General features: G+C 40.3%; 1 protein-coding gene across 5 annotated transcripts in view; it reads right to left on the reverse strand.

Annotated features, from left to right (window-relative positions):
- LOC147178088 (uncharacterized) overlaps nt 1–17299 on the reverse strand; it is a 67910-nt gene that overhangs the window by 37075 nt on the left and 13536 nt on the right. For all 5 annotated transcript variants that reach the window (XR_015094324.1, XM_086070722.1, XM_086070724.1 and 2 more), the window contains exons 5-12: nt 15617–15730; nt 11855–12007; nt 11542–11721; nt 11260–11382; nt 11024–11137; nt 8920–9223; nt 7694–7809; nt 1058–1175 (exon numbers count right to left, since the gene is read on the reverse strand). Coding sequence is in view for 4 of the 5 variants with exons in the window: in XM_086070722.1 (XP_085926848.1) it covers nt 1058–1175; nt 7694–7809; nt 8920–9223; nt 11024–11137; nt 11260–11382; nt 11542–11721; nt 11855–12007; nt 15617–15730 (1222 nt within the window). In the remaining variant the exon portion in view is untranslated. The remainder of the gene's footprint in view (nt 1–1057; nt 1176–7693; nt 7810–8919; nt 9224–11023; nt 11138–11259; nt 11383–11541; nt 11722–11854; nt 12008–15616; nt 15731–17299) is intronic.

Raw genomic sequence — 17299 nt, forward strand, 5'->3', positions numbered from 1 at the left:
ATACATTTGTAGTTGTGTTTTCAAATTCAAACTAGTTTTACTATAACAATTAGTAACAATTAGTATCATAACCATTACCAGTACCATAACAATTTAAAATTAATAGTAGGTTTTTATGACATTCACATAACCGCCCAAAGGACGGAACGAGACCAGATGGCAAGTTGCGCAGCTCGAGACTCAAGCACATTGATTGCCTCCAAAAAATAAAACTGCTGCAATAGGGCAGCAAATGTCAATGAGGCCTGTATACAAATTCTGCATAAAGACAGTAATGATGTGAGATGGAAATACTTCACATCTTAGGACTCATCTGAGGAACTACAATCCCCCACTGACTGCTACAAAGAGATGAGTTTGTCGCAGAGTCCAAAAAGTTTACCAACTACTATTATAGAACAGCTAAGTCCATAGTCATATGACCTCCAGAACCACGACACATAGCTCCATTTATACCAAAAATTAGGAAGTGCCTCGGTTTCGTCCATGGACACACATCAAATCGAGATGGCAGTACACAGGTGAGCGTTTAGTGTGTGTGTGTGCGCGTGCGTATGTTTGTGTGTCGTGTAGGTGTCTAGTGTGCACCCTCAGCACCCACAACGGGGGGAATAAAAAAGTCAGAGAAACTGTTTGTGGACGTGTAGGACCACTAGACGTTTGTGCGGGTCAGCAGGGAAAGTTTAAATGGAGCTTGGCTCTGCGGGTAAAAAGAGTGCATGGCGTGCGCCCACGTCAGCTGCACACTTCAACCAAAGACAGCACGCGCCAGTTTGGGAGTGACAGACATTCAAAAGCACTCTGTCACACAAAATATTATTACAAATACAACTGGAACACACAGTGAACAGATCTGTGATCATTAACTCGGTTGGCGGTGGTCAGCGCAAGACACAATGAATGTAAGTCTAAAATTAGTGACGGTATTACCATGTAACCCACTGAAATGAGGAGACAGTAAAACGGTGTTAAATTTTGAATACTGCCCAACCCTAGGATGCAGATTTTCCGATATGAAAACAAAATAATGCCACAACAAATTCCCAGTTTTAAGTACCATTGTTTGCTTTGAGCTCCTCGTACTGCTCCACCTTCCAAAAGTTTTCCTCTCGATTCATCTCTAGTTCCGTAATCCGACTTCGCAGGGCAGTAAGATCAGGAGGGGCAACACCAGCCTTAAAAGGAAAAAGGACAGATGGCTAGCAGGTAAGACTTGCATATATAGTGGTGCTAGGGCTGATCGCAATCAAGATGCCAGACAATGTGATCACGTGATCATCAAAGCTGCATTTTTGCAGCGCTTCTGACTGATCCAGAATCTCGTGTATTTCACACATAAATGTCACCGTCTCCCTCATAGGTGTAGTCAGAACTTTTTGATTAGGTCAGGGTGATTGGTGATACAAAAACTCACCAAAGGGTAAGTGCATGTATATTATGTATAATAATGCCGTAGGTGCACACTGGCAGCCACGCTTCCGTCAGCCTGGCCCAGGGCAGCTGTGGCTACTTAACTCTTTGACTGCCAGACGTTTTCAGAAAAGGGATGCTGTGAGTGCCAGCCGATTTAAGCATTTTGACTGATCTTTCAAGGTCCACAGAAAATTTTCTGTTTGGACTATGGAAACACACATACTACCAAATGAAAGATTGAACTTTCATCTTTCATCAGAAAAAAAAGTTTGTTTCTACCTTATTCCGTTCTTTAGTAATCAACAATAGAAAATGGTTAGTTTCACACAAATGCGCTTGTTTTGGACCAAAATACGGAGAAATTAAGCTTTTAGTGAAACGATATTATTTCATGCACTCTAGTGAATTTTACACTTCTTTTTGTCCATGAATGATGCCACAAACACCTAAATAGTGCTTTACTTCTATAAAACACTACCACCAAGAATGAAAAAGTGTTTTTTGATAGCAAAATACGTTTATTTACTGTGGTACTATTTACAATTATGTGGATGTTTCAACGACAGTTTTTCTTTTTGTGTAACACTCCCCTGCGTGCAAGGAGATGCAACAGGATTTGCACAACAGATTAGTTTCACTGCGATTGCCTCTTCGCGTGCAGAAGCTACACTTTCTTGCCGGCCGTTTTTTCCGGGGAATAGCAAGTATATACTGCAGTGTGTTGCCATCAAGTCTACTATCAGGATCATGATACGGTTACGTTACGGTGGTGTTACGTCTGGCTTCCTCATGTCCTTCAGCTCCTATACCGGGTGGTAGATGTTCTGATCCATCTTATCCACTCCATTCATGGTGGCATCGTAGTCCAGAACCAGTGTCTTCTCCGTGATCAGACTGTACCCGCTCCTCCAATGAATATGCATTGGACTCGGGGTACTCTCCATCGCCCGATCGAATGTCCGCTTGTGTAGCTCTGCGTTTTCCGGCGTTAGCATCGCTAGCCGGTGAGGCTTTATGACGTGAGAATAACGGGCGCGTCAATGCTTCCAACTGTAGAGTCAACCTCGGGAGTCACCATCATCATCATCATCAATGTGCATTGGTCGATGCTTTTCGACTACTCTCCATCGTCCGATCGAATGTCCGCTTGTGCAGAAGTGCTCGGTCGGTTGTGCTGCGCGTTTTCCGGCATTAGCATCGCTAGCCGGTGAGGCTTACTACGTGATCATAACGGTCGCGTCAACGCTTCCAACTTCGGCGTCAAGCTCGGAGTCACCATCATCATCATCGTCGACATCAAGGCGCTTTTTAGTATTGATCGATGCTTTCCGTCTTTGAAAAAAATGCTCAAGCGTGAGCTGCTTGCAACCGGTCGCCATTGTTGCTTCATCAGCCATTGTTGCTTCATCAGCCATTGTCCCCTCAACACTCTAGCTCCGCCTCACGTCTTCTACTGACGCCCACCCAATCTTGTCCAAAAAAAGTCATCGCTGCCATCTAGGGGCCAAAACGAGTCATTATACTAACTAGATCTGCTTGATACTTTCAGCACAGCTGCCCAAGGCTTTCCTCCACCCGTTTCCAAAAAAACCCCAAAAAAACATAGTGAACGTCTTTTAACGTCTATGGCGCCCCTCCGTAGGTTTTTACTAAACGTTATTTAACGTTTATGGCAGTCAAAGAGTTAAGTAGCTTACCGCCACCACAGTGTGAATGTGTGAGTGCATGAATAATGTATCCATTACTCTGAAAAAAGCGTCTTTGAGTGTTTAGAAAAGTCCAATCCAATGCAATATTATTATTATTATTATGGTACCTTTTTAAAACGACCTATGTGGTCGTATTTAACGGGTCTCCAAGTCATGGACGAACACTACACCAAAAGTCATGAACACACACAATACCACACCACCATTTGTGTGTTGTGCCTTTAAATGACGTGACTGACTATTTCGTTCCTTTGGGGCGAAGCGGCAACATTCGCTAGCAGGCAGTCTTTCTTTAGTGGAAATTACGTTCCAAAAATCTGTACTGTGGCGCTTTCTAATGAGCACAAGGAGCAACTGATCAGTGCTATGCATTTTCACAGACGTAGTTTACAGCTTTTCAGATGAAATAAAACCGTAATTGATGGCATGCCCGCAACAGCGAAGCTTTCAAGAACTTCTTAAGCCCCTAACCCTCTGAGTTGCAAAGGTTGCCGAACGTTGCGAAAATTGCGTTTCGTCAAAGTTCGACAGGGTTCTGAATTGGTGGAAATATGTCACATTTGTGTTCGTAATTATTTGTAGTTGTCACAATTGTCCATTGTTTCCCCAACATGCGCATTTGCTCGAAATCCGATCCATTGTAATTCATCGTAATTAGTCATAAAACGTCTTAGCAAAGTTTTTTCCGAGGTTCCGTTCATAAATTCACTCTGACGTCCATATACTATGGTGAGAGAGCGCTTGTGTTCAGGCGGAGCGCGCTCTGTTTGGAGGAGTGCGGCTCTGCTTGGAGCAGCACATGCATTGTAATCACATTTCAAAAATGAAAAACAAAAAGCTATATTGGAGACATATGTTGACATATATTCTAGTTTGTAATTCATGCTCAATATGCCTATTCACTACTAGCAGCGCCCGGACAGTCAATCCGGTGATAAAACTAGGGATGCACGATAATATCGGTGGCCGATAATTATCGGCAATTATCGACCAATTTGACGTCAAACAGATAAACCAGATAATAAAGAAATAAGCCGATAATTATCTGCAATTATCAACATATTTGACTTCATACAGATAAACCAGATAATTAAAAAATTAAATTAAATAGACTTGCCGCGTTGGTCGATCTGTTGTGGTTGTGGCTCAAGTTCTTTACTGTGTCTCCCCAAAATATTACCCTCACAGTTTTGTGTTGCATTTTTAAAACATGACTGTTTTGTTTTGTCAAACTCAAAATGAGTTACTGGTTGTCTTTGAAGCAGAGATATCAATTCAGCTTCATGGTGTGTTACACAATGTTTCGACGTGTTTGTACTTATAGTAGGACTCGAAAGTATATTTTTATATTCAAGATTTTGCAAACATTTATCGGCTTATCGATTAGTGAATAATGACGAAACTTAGCTATATTCTAATGCTAATTGCTGCAAAACGGAAACAGATAGAAATATACCTTTTTCCTGATGAAAGAAGAGACTAATCTTTCTTTTGGTAAGTTTCATGTTTTATAGCAATAGAACACAATATTCTGTGGGCCTTGCAAAACCTGTCAAAATCCAGTAAAACAGCTTGCTTCAGCGAAAATGGCTGGGAGTGAAAGAGATAAGTGTCAAAATGATGACATACCATGTACACTGTCTTATTGGACTTTTTTGTGCAGTCCACGTAATCACCGTTACGTGTTACATGCATGTGACACGGCCCTATTCATTTTGGACTTATTTCCTGGTTTATTGTCCTATGAAAATGTGTATGGCGTCGTCAAGTGCTGCCATAATTAGCACTGCTACCCATCTGCAGGTTTCATATTCTTCTTTAATTTGGGGGGAAAAAATACATTTGCGAAAGTGACTGACAACCGGTCCGTTACAGTGGCCTATGAATGAAATGTGTAGACATGTGATAATCATAGTCTGGAAATATTAGAAAGAAACTCAAAAGCGTTATGTATATGAATGTGCGGCAGCGCTTCTGTGTTAAATATTATCCCAAATATTGCCAGTTTCGTTCTAATATTTTTAGATTAGTTAAACATATGTCTGCACATACTCGTAATTTTGGTGACAACCAATCGTGTTTTTTGGATAGACATCATTTTTTTGTCTCTAAAAGGTGGAGGAGTCAACTTACAACATGAGCCAAAATAAGAATACTGTGAGTTTCATTCTAATATTTTCAGACTATAATAAGCACATGCCAAAACATGTTCTCAGAAATTTTGGGGACAATCAGACACGGTGGTTCTCATTCATATATAACCGTAATAACATGGGTTGCTGTGTTCGCCAGTCACTTACACAATAAATGTCTTTTTTTTTTCCTTTCTCAAAGGAAGAATATTAAACCTGAGATGGGTAGGAGTGATATCTAAATTATGGCAACACTTGAGGACGCCATACTCATTTTCATGGCACAATTAGACCAGAAAATAAGTTCAAAATGTATGCGTCAGTGATGATGTGACTGGACAAAAATATCCCAAAATTATATCTTCTAATAAAAAGGAAACAAAAAATGTTAATCTGTTGAGTGGGTCAATTTGATTGAAATTGCAGGTTAATTTGTGCGTTGTATCAAAATGACAGGGACGACAACCTCATAGTTTGCAAATTCAACATTCGCAACGTTCGGCAATGTTCGCAGCTGAGTGGGATACGGCATTTAATTACACAATCAATTCACTTTTTTTTTTTCTTGGAGCAATACTGAGAGCTTAATTTGCGCAGATAGAATGATTTGTTCCCTGGGTCTCTTGGGGGGTGCTGCGTTGCGGGGCTCTCTCTCCCTGGTGTCCGGGGCGGCGCCGCTCCGGCGCGGTCCGTCGCTCTGGGCCCGGCGACGCGGTTCGGGGCCTGTGAGCCGCCGGGGTGCCCCGTGGTTCCCTCTCCCCTCCCCCTTCCTCCCCCTTGCTGCCTCTACCTCCTCGCCTCTCCCCACCCGTCCTCCGCCTCCCTGTCCCTTCTCCCTCGTCGCTCTTCCTCCTCCTTTCCCCCTCTCTCTGCGGCCCTGCCGCTGCCGCTGCCCCTTGCCCTTCTTGTCGTCCCCCTTCCCCCCTCCCTTCCCCCTCCCCTGTACGCCTTCCTTCCCCTCCCCTGGGCCGGGGGCTCCATCCTTTGCCCGGGTCTCGGCGCTCCGAGGCCGGGGGAGTGGGTGGGTTTCGGTGTTGTGCCCGCCCTGCTCCGGTGGACATCCTGGCACCTCGGGCTGGTCCCATATGCCCGCCGGGGTCCCGGTGGGGTGAACGGGGGTTTGGTGGGCGGGTGCGCCTCCTGCCCCCGCCCGGTTGGGGGGGGGCCCCGCTGGTCGCTCCTCTTAACTCACTGCACTAGGTTTGCACAATACACTTTTATAGACATATAGAGCACATAACACACATTGGGGGGGTGGGGTAGGGTGGAAACACCGTCTTCGCCCTACAACTCCCCTCCAATTTTAATGCACCACACAACTGTGGGGGGGTCGGGGGGTGCCATCGGTTGGGGACCGCAGGAGCGGGGGCTGTGGACCGGTGGGGTGCCTGGCGGGCCTGCAGTGCCCCGTCCTGCTGCGTTGGGTTGGGGGCGCAGGCTGTGTTGGGGTGGGGGGCGCTCCTGCTTCTGGGTTTGCTCTCTGGCCGGTGGCCCTGGCGGGGCCCGGGGGTCGTTCTTTGGCGCTGCCACGGCCTGGGGGGGCCCTGAGGTGTTGCGCTTGCTCTGTCCTGGCAGGGGTCGATGGCTCCCCTCTTTGGTGGAGATTTTCATGCATGCCAGATCCACCACACCAGCATCTATCGAAACTCAGACGCAATCTGCTTCTTCCTCAGGTCATTGAATCGGTGGAGGCTGGTGTCTGTGGATCTCACTCTGCTTCGTTTGTCCTTCCTTCCTCTCCTCAGTCTCTCCTTTGGTCTCCTTGAGGTCTCCCTGATTTGTTGTAATTTAGATGTTTCTGGGGTTGGTGAAGAACTCTGGTTGGTGGCCCGGTGGGTGGTGTCTGGTCGGTGCTGGATTTCACCTTCCTTTGTTTTCTTTGGTCCTTCCTCGGGTCTCCTGACGGCGGTGTTCGGTTTAGGTGAACGGTATGGGATTTTTTTTTTGTAGGTTTTTGGTGAACTAACGAATACACACACGCACGCACGCACAAACGCACGCACATACATACACATACTCACCCACATACAAAAAAAAAAAAAGAGCAATGATGATGACATTACCGAATGAACAATACTGAGCTATTTTAGAAAAAAAAGCAAAAAAATAAAAATAAGAATGATTTGACACCGTGTGAGAAATAGTGAACGTTCTGCGTGGATGTCAGGAAGCATAGTTTGTAAACCCAAGTAATAGTTGTCCATAAAAATTGTCAACAGATTTGTTATAGAACCAAGTTTTCACTAAGAGGTTCCACCTCAATTGCTCCATTTTTTTTCTGGAACTGTGGAGGGTCTTAAAGCTCGCACGTCATGGCAACAAAAAAATGTGGTTACATTACATACAATGGCCAGTGGTATGATATTAACATTCTATATGTTCAATAAATACTTAACAAATAAAACAAAACTGATCAAGTTTGTTGGTTGGTCATCTGACCTGACTTTTTTTCAGCTCATCTTCCAGCTGTCTGATTCGAGTTTTCGACCAGGCTTTTGTTTTCAGGAACTTGGCCTCCGATCTGCTGGCTTCCTCCGTTTTTTGCTTTGTTTGGGCTACATGCAAAAAGACAGGAAAGTTTTACATTGATTAAATTGAACAAAGAAGAATAATGGAAGGAGCCTACTGATTGACTGGTCATTTGCATATGAGGGATGGTTTTTCTGCATGCAAAATTTGAAGGCCGCTCACGTTAATTATGGCAGCAACTGGCTCTACGAGCGCTGTCATAATGCCAGAGCTCATAATGATTATGATATTACTGCACCATTAGAATCTTTAATTGCGATCGAAGTATTACACTGCGGTATAATGCCACAGGTCTGATGTATCAGAGTATCATATATAGTTGAAAGTCACTCAATCACTCAAAATTTTTATTTCATACTACAAATGTGTCATACCATTTTATCAGTAACTTGGTTCAGGGCATGGAGGTAATGTATATATATATATATATATATATATATATATATATATATATATATATATATATATATATATATATATATTTATATTTTAGGGGTGTTAGAAAAAATCGATTCGGCAATATATCACGATATTACAGCGCGCAATTCTCGAATCGATTTTATAACATCTGTTTTTTATGGGAATATATATATATATATACACATACATACATATATATACACATACATACATATATATACACATATACATATACACATACACACATATATATATATATATATATATGTATGTGTATATATCTATCTATATATATGTATGTGTATATATCTATATGTATATGTATATAGATATATATACATATACATATATATATATATACACACATATATATATATATATATATATACAAACATACATACATATATACACACATACATATACATACACACATACATATACATACACATACATACACATACATATATATATATATATATATATATATATATATATAGTGTTTCTAAAATCAAAGGTTTATTAATCTTTCTTGGAAAAGCAATCTGTGTGTTGTTGTTTTTTCAAGTGGGCCCTTAAATATGTTGAGAAAGATCTGCAATTATTTTGGTATGCACTTTTCCAAAAGGACGCTAAATTTAGATACTAACAGCAGAACATCTCTAACCACTGTATATGATTTTCTAAAACCGAGTGATTGGTTTCAGAAAAACACCTACCTTTCAACTCCGCTATCTTCTGGACAGAGGCTGAATCACCAGATACGTTTTCAGCTCTTAGGGCTTCCTGGATGACAGATGGTGGTGCTACTGAATTCCTTCTCAGTTCATCTATCTGGCCCAAGAGATCCTGCTTGGTTTGATTCAACTGCGCCTGATGCTTCTCTGTTACTCGCTGAATCTCGACCTGCTGCTTCTCCATTAGGTCGCGGAGTTGGGCTCGCATCACATGCTTTTCTGCTTCCATTTTGGATTCAAGACTCTCTCGCTCAATGTGTAGTCTCCGCATCCGCTCTGTTAGCTCCTAGCAACAGGGATGAAGAACTTCACCACAGATGCTATCATACACAGAAAACTAGCTAGTACAGTACATGCAAGAATACTCCATGTCCTTAGTTTAAATTGAAGAGCGTGAGAAGAGGTAGTGACTTATGATGATTATTGCCAGTCCTGAAAGCAATACTTAAGTTAACGTTCAAGTACATTCACAGAAAATAACTTTGGAAGAAATCAAAGTCACCTTGTAGTATAAAAGAGCTTTTAAGTATCTGGCATTTGCAAAACTTAAGTATCCCAAGTAATTTTCTAATATTGAATGTAATTAAGCACTGGAACTTAGTAAAAGTGATTTTAAAAATTGAGTGGTTAGAATTTTAATTATTTTTGATTTATTTCAATTTCAGTTGTATTTATATAATTTACTTCATATTTACTGTCCAGGTGTTAAAGATCTGCGTATTGGATAATTGGCAAAGTTTGCCAGACCAGACAATTCTAAATTACCTGCCTTTCATTTTCATGATCTCCACGTAACCATAGCCCTGCCACATCAGTACAGACATGGCTATTTTTCCGTTTTGTGGTCTGAGGTTCAGGCGTTACTGTACGTTGGCGAACTATTTCTTTGCATTTTATTTGGTAGCAGCAAGATTGTTTGGAGATATGTATCAAGGTAAAAGTAAACATTTTATCAAGGAACTGTAGCAGAGTTTAAGTGTAAGTTGCCAGAAAATAGAGTACAGCTAAAAGTTGTACTAGTCTTGTAACAAATAGAGATGGAACGAGACACAAACCCCACGAGACGAGATGTCGAAATTGAGTCCATGAGAACAAGACGAGAGGCTTGCAAAATTTGCAACATGCTTAATATAAATTTTCCAGTATTGAAAATATTTATTTTTTATTGAGCAGAATGCAAGAAACTTAACCATCTAGCAAATGTAAACAAACAGGAGAGTCACTTTTGTTACAGACTATTTTTCCAAATGCATGTAGCATTAACAGCAGGAGCTGAACTCTTTCCTCTCTAACTGAATAGTTTTAGGGCTGCAGCTATTGAATATTTTGGTATTCAGATATCCTACTGAAAATGTTATTGAATAATCGGGTATTCTGATAAAAATAACAAATATTATTTTGTTTGCTTAAAGAAAAATATATATAATTATATTACAAATTATAAATACAGAAGAGAAGATTTTGGTCTCAGACAAGGTGACGTCAGAACGTCAGTAGCGATGTTGCCGGTTAAATCAACACATTTGAATAAGCCTGGTTTGTTAAAAGTCGTATTAACGCCTTCCAAAAGTAAACAAACGTCCTTGCACTTGCTTAGTGGTGCTAGCCGCATTAGTGGCACTAGGCGTCAACGCTGGAGCTGGAGCTGCAGCTAAATGCTGGCAACAAGGTGCCGTACAATACAATGTCAACACAATTAAGTACATTTTTCATTCATTTAAAAAAAAAAAGGAATTAATTATCAGTTGAATTTCATTTTAGAAGCGGACACCGAGGCATGAAAAATGCCTCGTAAAGAGAAAAGATCTCGTGCTGTGCAGGGACGAGAAATCTCGTGGTGTTCTAATCCCGCGAGATCTTGTAGTATGAAATCTTGTCTCATCCCTATTAACAAAGGATTTGTACTTCGTTACAGAACAAGACTGTTCACATCTGTAACACATCCCATTATGTCCAAGAAACACTCAAAAGCAATATAAAGTTTAGCTTTCAAAATGAACAATATTACTGTCAAGAAATTAAACTAATTTACAGGATGTTGCTATTGTTATTGCCCAATAACTTAACATTGAGTCAATTTCCTAACCTTTATCTGCTGGTCCCTGCTGTCCACCTCTTTCTGAAGAACATCAATGACCTGTGCTTTTCCAATCAGCACCTCCTCTTTCTCATGAAGTTTCTGTTTTAAAGCCTTCAGAAGCTGATAAGAAAGCAATGAAAACAAGTGTATGCTTGAAAGGTTATTCAAAACTTGTTCTGTTCACACTTACTGTTTTTTACCCAAATTCAAGGAATTAACATCAACAATTATCTCATCACAACCTGCTCAAGATCAGCACTGGCATCAGACTTTGCAGCAAGTTTGAAGAGCTCCTGTTCATGCATCTGGTTGATTTCAGTCAGCTGGTTATCTTTCTGGAGAATTATCTCTTTGAAAGTTTGTATCTAAACCAAAGACAAAATTGGTCATAGGTGCAAACCAAAATAACAATTATTTCAAAGCAAAAATTAGTGTTATGGTAGTATTTACTAGAATTAAATAATACATTCTGTGTCTTTTATTTGAGCGTGATAATCCCGCACAACAACAGCATAGAAACCTACATTCTGTTTGTACATGCTCTCTTTCTGACTGTACTGCTCCTTCTCCGAGTCCAGAAGCTCCTTCAGGCTGTCTGTCTGCTCCTGGAGCAAACTATAGCGTTCCTCTGCTTCGCCAACTTTTTTGTTCAGACTCTGCACCAGCTGCTCAAGTTCCTGCATCGCTCCATGGTCTTCATCTACCTGAGAAAGTATAGTACAATGTAATCTCAAAATGTGGAAAAATTACATTAATTATTATTATAATTGTTATTGATTGTTATTGACATTAAATTTGAAGTACATGATTGTGCAAATTGTTTCAGCGCAAAATAACCTTTTGCTGCATTGATGTGATGGAATGATCTCCTGCCATTGACGTTTGCAAGTGAATAATGTAGGCCTCCTTTTCTGCCAGCTTCCTGTCCTTCTCTGTCAGCATAACATCCATTTCTTCACCTCGTAGCCGCTGGGCTTCTAACTCGGTCCTCTAAATAAACATTGTGAATGTTTTCAAATTTCATAACAAACCCCATTTGCCCACATTCATTTTAATGTACTGAGATTAGTAGCACTAAACAAAAGAAGTACACAAATGAGAAACAAAGAAAAAAAGAGTCTGGTGCATATACAGTATGTATGCAGGAATACAGATGCCAGGTCACCTGAGCATGTCAACTACAAGATAAAGTGAGTAAAAAGAAATACGAGACTGCTCTTGAGAAACACAAGTTATTCCAACGCAAGGATCACCAGTATGTATACAACTCCTGGCAAAAAAATATGAAATCACCAGTCTTAGATGGTGTCATTCAGTTGTTGAATTTTGTAGATCACAGACATGACACAAAATTCAACTATTTTCAAATGGCAACTTTCCTCCCATTTGTTCCTCATGTGTTTTCCTAAGCGTTTTTCAAGGCATTGTTTTGTTTTCTGTCTTGGCACCTTGATGTCTGCCTTGGTCTACCAGTATGATTATGCTAAATAACCTGTCCATGTTGTTTGTAGTTGGCCCAGATTTTAGACAGAGCTGACTGTGAACAACCACTTTTTCTTGCAACATCGCGTGATTTAACATCTTTAAGAAGTTTGATAATCCTCTCCGTTTCAATTGACATCACTCGTGTTGGAGCCATGATTCATGTCAGTCCACTTGGTGCAAAAGCTCTGAAAGATGTGATCACTCTTGTTTAACTGCAGACTAACAAGAGGGATCTAGTCTGATTCAGGTGTTAAATTTTGGAAATGAAAAATTACAGGGTGAATCCATGTTGTTTTCCCTCAGATTTGAGTGAATCCGTAAATGTTACCTTCTGCTTGGTCTAAAAAACATTCTTTATTTATTTTAGCGTTTCTTTAAAGATAGAAAGTTGTCATTTGAAATGACTTTAGTATTGTGTCATGTCAGTGATCTTTTTTTTTCTACAAAATTAACTGATTGTGCATATTCTGAGAATGGTGATAGTTTATCGTAGAGTCACTGTCATGTCATGATTACAGACGATAGTGCCACTGGTCTGTTGTCATTAAGCCCTAAAAGGCGTGGCTTCTTAAGGACTGGGAAAGTAGTGGAGTACTTAAAAGGTAGAATGTGCAATAAGTGACCACTATATGTCGCTATGATAGAATGTAGCCAAAGTGCATGCATTTCGAAGCACACACACCATGGTGGCTCAGAGAGACCACAATTTGCAAGCCTACCACCAATTCTTATTTTCATGAGTTAACGAGCATCTCGGTGAGTGACGACGACTTGGCAGCCGGGGTGAAGCCCGGTGATTATTTAGCCAGAGCAGCTAAGAGTGGCTGGCAGGAATTAGTCTAGGCTGGAGTGGCTAACCAGAGCGGCTAGCGGGAGAAGCTAGTAAAAGCTTGCAAGAGTAAAACAGAAGGTGACAAGCAGTGGGAGCCCGAATCACAGGATTTAGCGGCGACCGCCTGCTGAGGAAGGTAAGCTGCGGTCGACCCATTCGGTCCGACACGAGATGCAAGCACCACCAAGGCCAACTATGTTCGCAAACTTGTCCTTTGAGCATCCGTAGCAGGAAGATGGCGGCGAAACATGTCAGCCTCTTGTAAGGTGAGGCTCCAGCCATGTAATGTAATTAGTGATTATAAGAGCTACGATTATATACAGTGCTGCTCAAAAGTTTGTGAACCTCTTGAGCAATTTGGACTTTCCAATTGTTTCAACCTGATTTTGTTGTTCAATCTGACCCATTACATTTTATATGAAATAACAGCTGTAGGTTTATCAATTTAATGCATTATTTTCTTTTCTTTTTATCAATTGTGTAGTAAAAACGTAATTAAAAAGAGTTTTTGGTCAATTCATGTCGGTGCAAAAGTAAGTGAACCCTGAGTTCCATTGCTTAAAACAAGCAGTCAAGTAGGATCAGGTAGGACAAATTGGTAGCTAAACTAACCACTGAAATGGGCCGGTGAAATTGTGCATCACTGACTGAGACAGAGACAAAACCACATCACTTTAGTCTTACCCAGGTGAACCCATACAGGTCAGTCATACTGAGAGGAAGAGAAATCTCAGGGGACCTTAGGAAGTGGGTAGTGACAGCACATCTGTCTGGGGAAAGCTATAACGTCATCTAAAAAGAATTTAGCTTCATCATTCCACTGTGAAGCAGATTAACTGCAACTAGAGAACACTGAAAATACTACAGTCCTCCCTAGAAATGGACGACCTTCTAAAATATCAGCAGTCAGACCCACAAGACAAATGATAATTCAGGTGAAAGCCAACCTGTGCATCACATCGAGGAATTTGCAGACCTCTTTTGCTGCATTTGGGACACATGTGCATGCTTCAACAATCAGAAGAAAAGTCAATCGACAAGGCTTTCATGGAAGGCTTGCAAGGTAGAAGCTTCTGCTCAAAAAAAAAGATCAAAGCTGTCTATCTCAACTTTGCCAGTGAGTACCTGGACAACACTGAAGCTTTTTGGAAGTCCCTTCTGTGGATAGATGAGTCCAAAATTGAACTCTTTGGTCACAACTAAAACAGTCACGTTTGGTGAAAAGTCAACACTACATACCAGCAAAAGAACCTTCACCGTAGAGTGATGCATTGGGGTGAGAATGTTAAATTCTGGACTGGCTTTTCATCCTAAGGACCTGGACACATAATCCAAGGAATCATGAACTCAGAGGAATATTGTGAAATCCTGGAACATAACATGAAGCCGTCCTTTGTAAAAATACAGCCTGGTAGAAGATGGATCATGCAACATGACAAAAATCCAAAGCATTTCAGCAATACAACCAAGGAATGGCTGAAAAACAACAATATTCATGTTCTGGATGTGCCAGATCAAAATCCTGACTTAAATTCTTTCAAAATACTGTGGCGGGACCTGAAGCGAGCAGTTTATGTTAGACGCCCATCCAACCTCTCTCAATTGGCTGCATTTTGCAAGGAAGAGTGGCAAAAATTCACCCAAAGTAGATGTGAAAGACTGATAAATCACTAAAGAAAGTGTTTGGATGAAGTTCTCATTGCAAAAGGAGGTGCAATGTCCGATTAAGTGAGAGGTTCATATACTTTTGCACCCATAAAATCTGAGTTTTTCTTAAATCAACAACTTTTGCTCAATAATGAATGACAATATTATCATTCTTTTTGTTCAAGTCTATTATTTTCAATGTCAGCATAGTAGATTTGGGTACGACTACATATTTAATAAGGTTATTTTAATATTTTATACACAAAATCTGACCATGCCTGCAGGGTTCACAAACTTTTGAGCAGCACTGTATCTATATATATTTTTTTTAAGCACTTTGATGTGATAAAACATATTTTTTGCATAATATTGAAATCAATAGTGTTTTTTTAAATTGAATGAATTATTAATTCACCATTTGAAGGCGCTAAATGGAACACACTGTCAGTTTAAGCAGGCTGGTACATGGCATGTCTATAGCGAAGTGTTGAAAATGTCCGTTAAGATGGGAGATAGCTCATCTGCACAGAGCTACATTCAGACTGAACATAATATATCACAATGTGACGCGTGTCTCATGTGTTTGTTCACAGGGGACTTAAACTTTGTAAAACGGGAAAAATTAGATTTCTTGCCTTCTTTTCAATCTCCTTTTCACGCTGTGCAAGATGATGTTCTAGTTCCTCAACCTTCTTCTTCAGCAAGACAATTTTCCCACGAGTTGCTTGCTCTCCTACTTCTGATGGACCCTATGAGGATATTGAACGAATTACTACTGAAATCACATACAGTGAACATAAAAAGCATACACACTCCTTGTTAAATGTCAAAAAGTTGTTGTGATGTAAAATAAATAAATAATTTGACCAAGATGAATCATTCAAAAAATGTCTACCTTTAATGGGGCCCTACATCCTGAAAAACAAACTTGATTAAATTTTAACAGAGAAAAATGGACACCCTCAAGCACCTCCTGTGTTGCAAACCTTTGGCTTTTATTGCCGCACTGATTATTTTAGAGTAGGAGTCTATCAGTGTGGATCTTCTTGATGTTGGAGTATTTGCCCACACTTCTTTGCAAGAAATGTTCCAAATCTGTCAGATTGCAAGGTCATCTCTTGTGTACAGGCCTCTTCAGATCACCCCACAGATGATCACAAGGGCTGAGGATCGAACTCACAACCTTTGGGTTGGTTGATGTTCACTCCACCACCAGAGCCACACCATCTGGTGACAGCCATTCTTTCGTTGATTGAGATGTGTGCTTTGAGTCATTGTCATGGTGACAGATGACGTTTCTTCATCTTCAGCTTTAAGGTAGAAGCTGACAGTATTTGAACTCATTTTGACATGATACCAACACTTTGAATGCGCAAAATACCTCGATGTCGGTACTGAAATGATACCATGGGAAAAACTTAAAACATCAGTACAAAGCAGTGAACTAATTAGCTGATAACTAATCAACTTTTAATGTATTTGTATTCATTCAAATCATTATTACGAGGATACAAATGCCTTTGATAAAATAAAAACAATGATTTTTTAATGTTAATGTTTTTAAAACAACTGAGCAAGTTAACATTTTCTACACACTACTGATACAGTACTGTACAAAAGTATTAGAGCAGAAAAAAAAATTTTTTGTATATTATTTCAGTCTTTGGGCAGTATAAAGTCTCATTGAATATTTATCATTTGACATCCCAAGCACTAATACTGGAAAAACTGGCAGAAAGGAGGATCGAAGCCTCGTGATTTGATTACATTAATTTCTGGACTATAAGGCGCACCCAATTATAAGTCGTGGTAGCTAAATTTGGGGAATACTCGAGTTTGTTACACATATAAGGCGCACCCGACTGTAAGCCGCAGGTGTTTTAATGTTACCGTTAAGGGTTCCAACTTTCTTTTCCATAATGAGGGCGCAAATTGTCTTGCTCTCGTTCTGTTTATCCTACTGTATTTGGGCTCACTTAGTTTGTTTTGCTCTGCGTTCCTTTATAGTGCACCCCCATTGTGATCTGATGATAAGCCGCACCTTTGTATTAGCCGCAGGGTTGAATGCAAGTGAAAAAAGTAGCGGCTTATAGTCCAGAAATTACTGTATGTATTTTAACATAAGTGAGCAGATCAACCATTGATTGTAATGAAGTAAAATAGCAAAGTGATTTCATCTCCATCATTTTTCTTGCATGTCAACTTTTATAGATTGTTAGAAAGCCCACATTGTTTAGATATTTGTAACTATTAACATTTAATGCATTGATGGAGGGTGTTTTTTGTCTTAGTTTGAAATGTCCTGTTTTGTGCTAAAA

This window comes from Leptonotus elevatus, chromosome 3 (genome assembly GCF_054856555.1).
Source record: "Leptonotus elevatus isolate MCC_2025b chromosome 3, RoL_Lele_1.0, whole genome shotgun sequence".
Classification (NCBI taxonomy): Eukaryota; Metazoa; Chordata; class Actinopteri; order Syngnathiformes; family Syngnathidae; genus Leptonotus; species Leptonotus elevatus.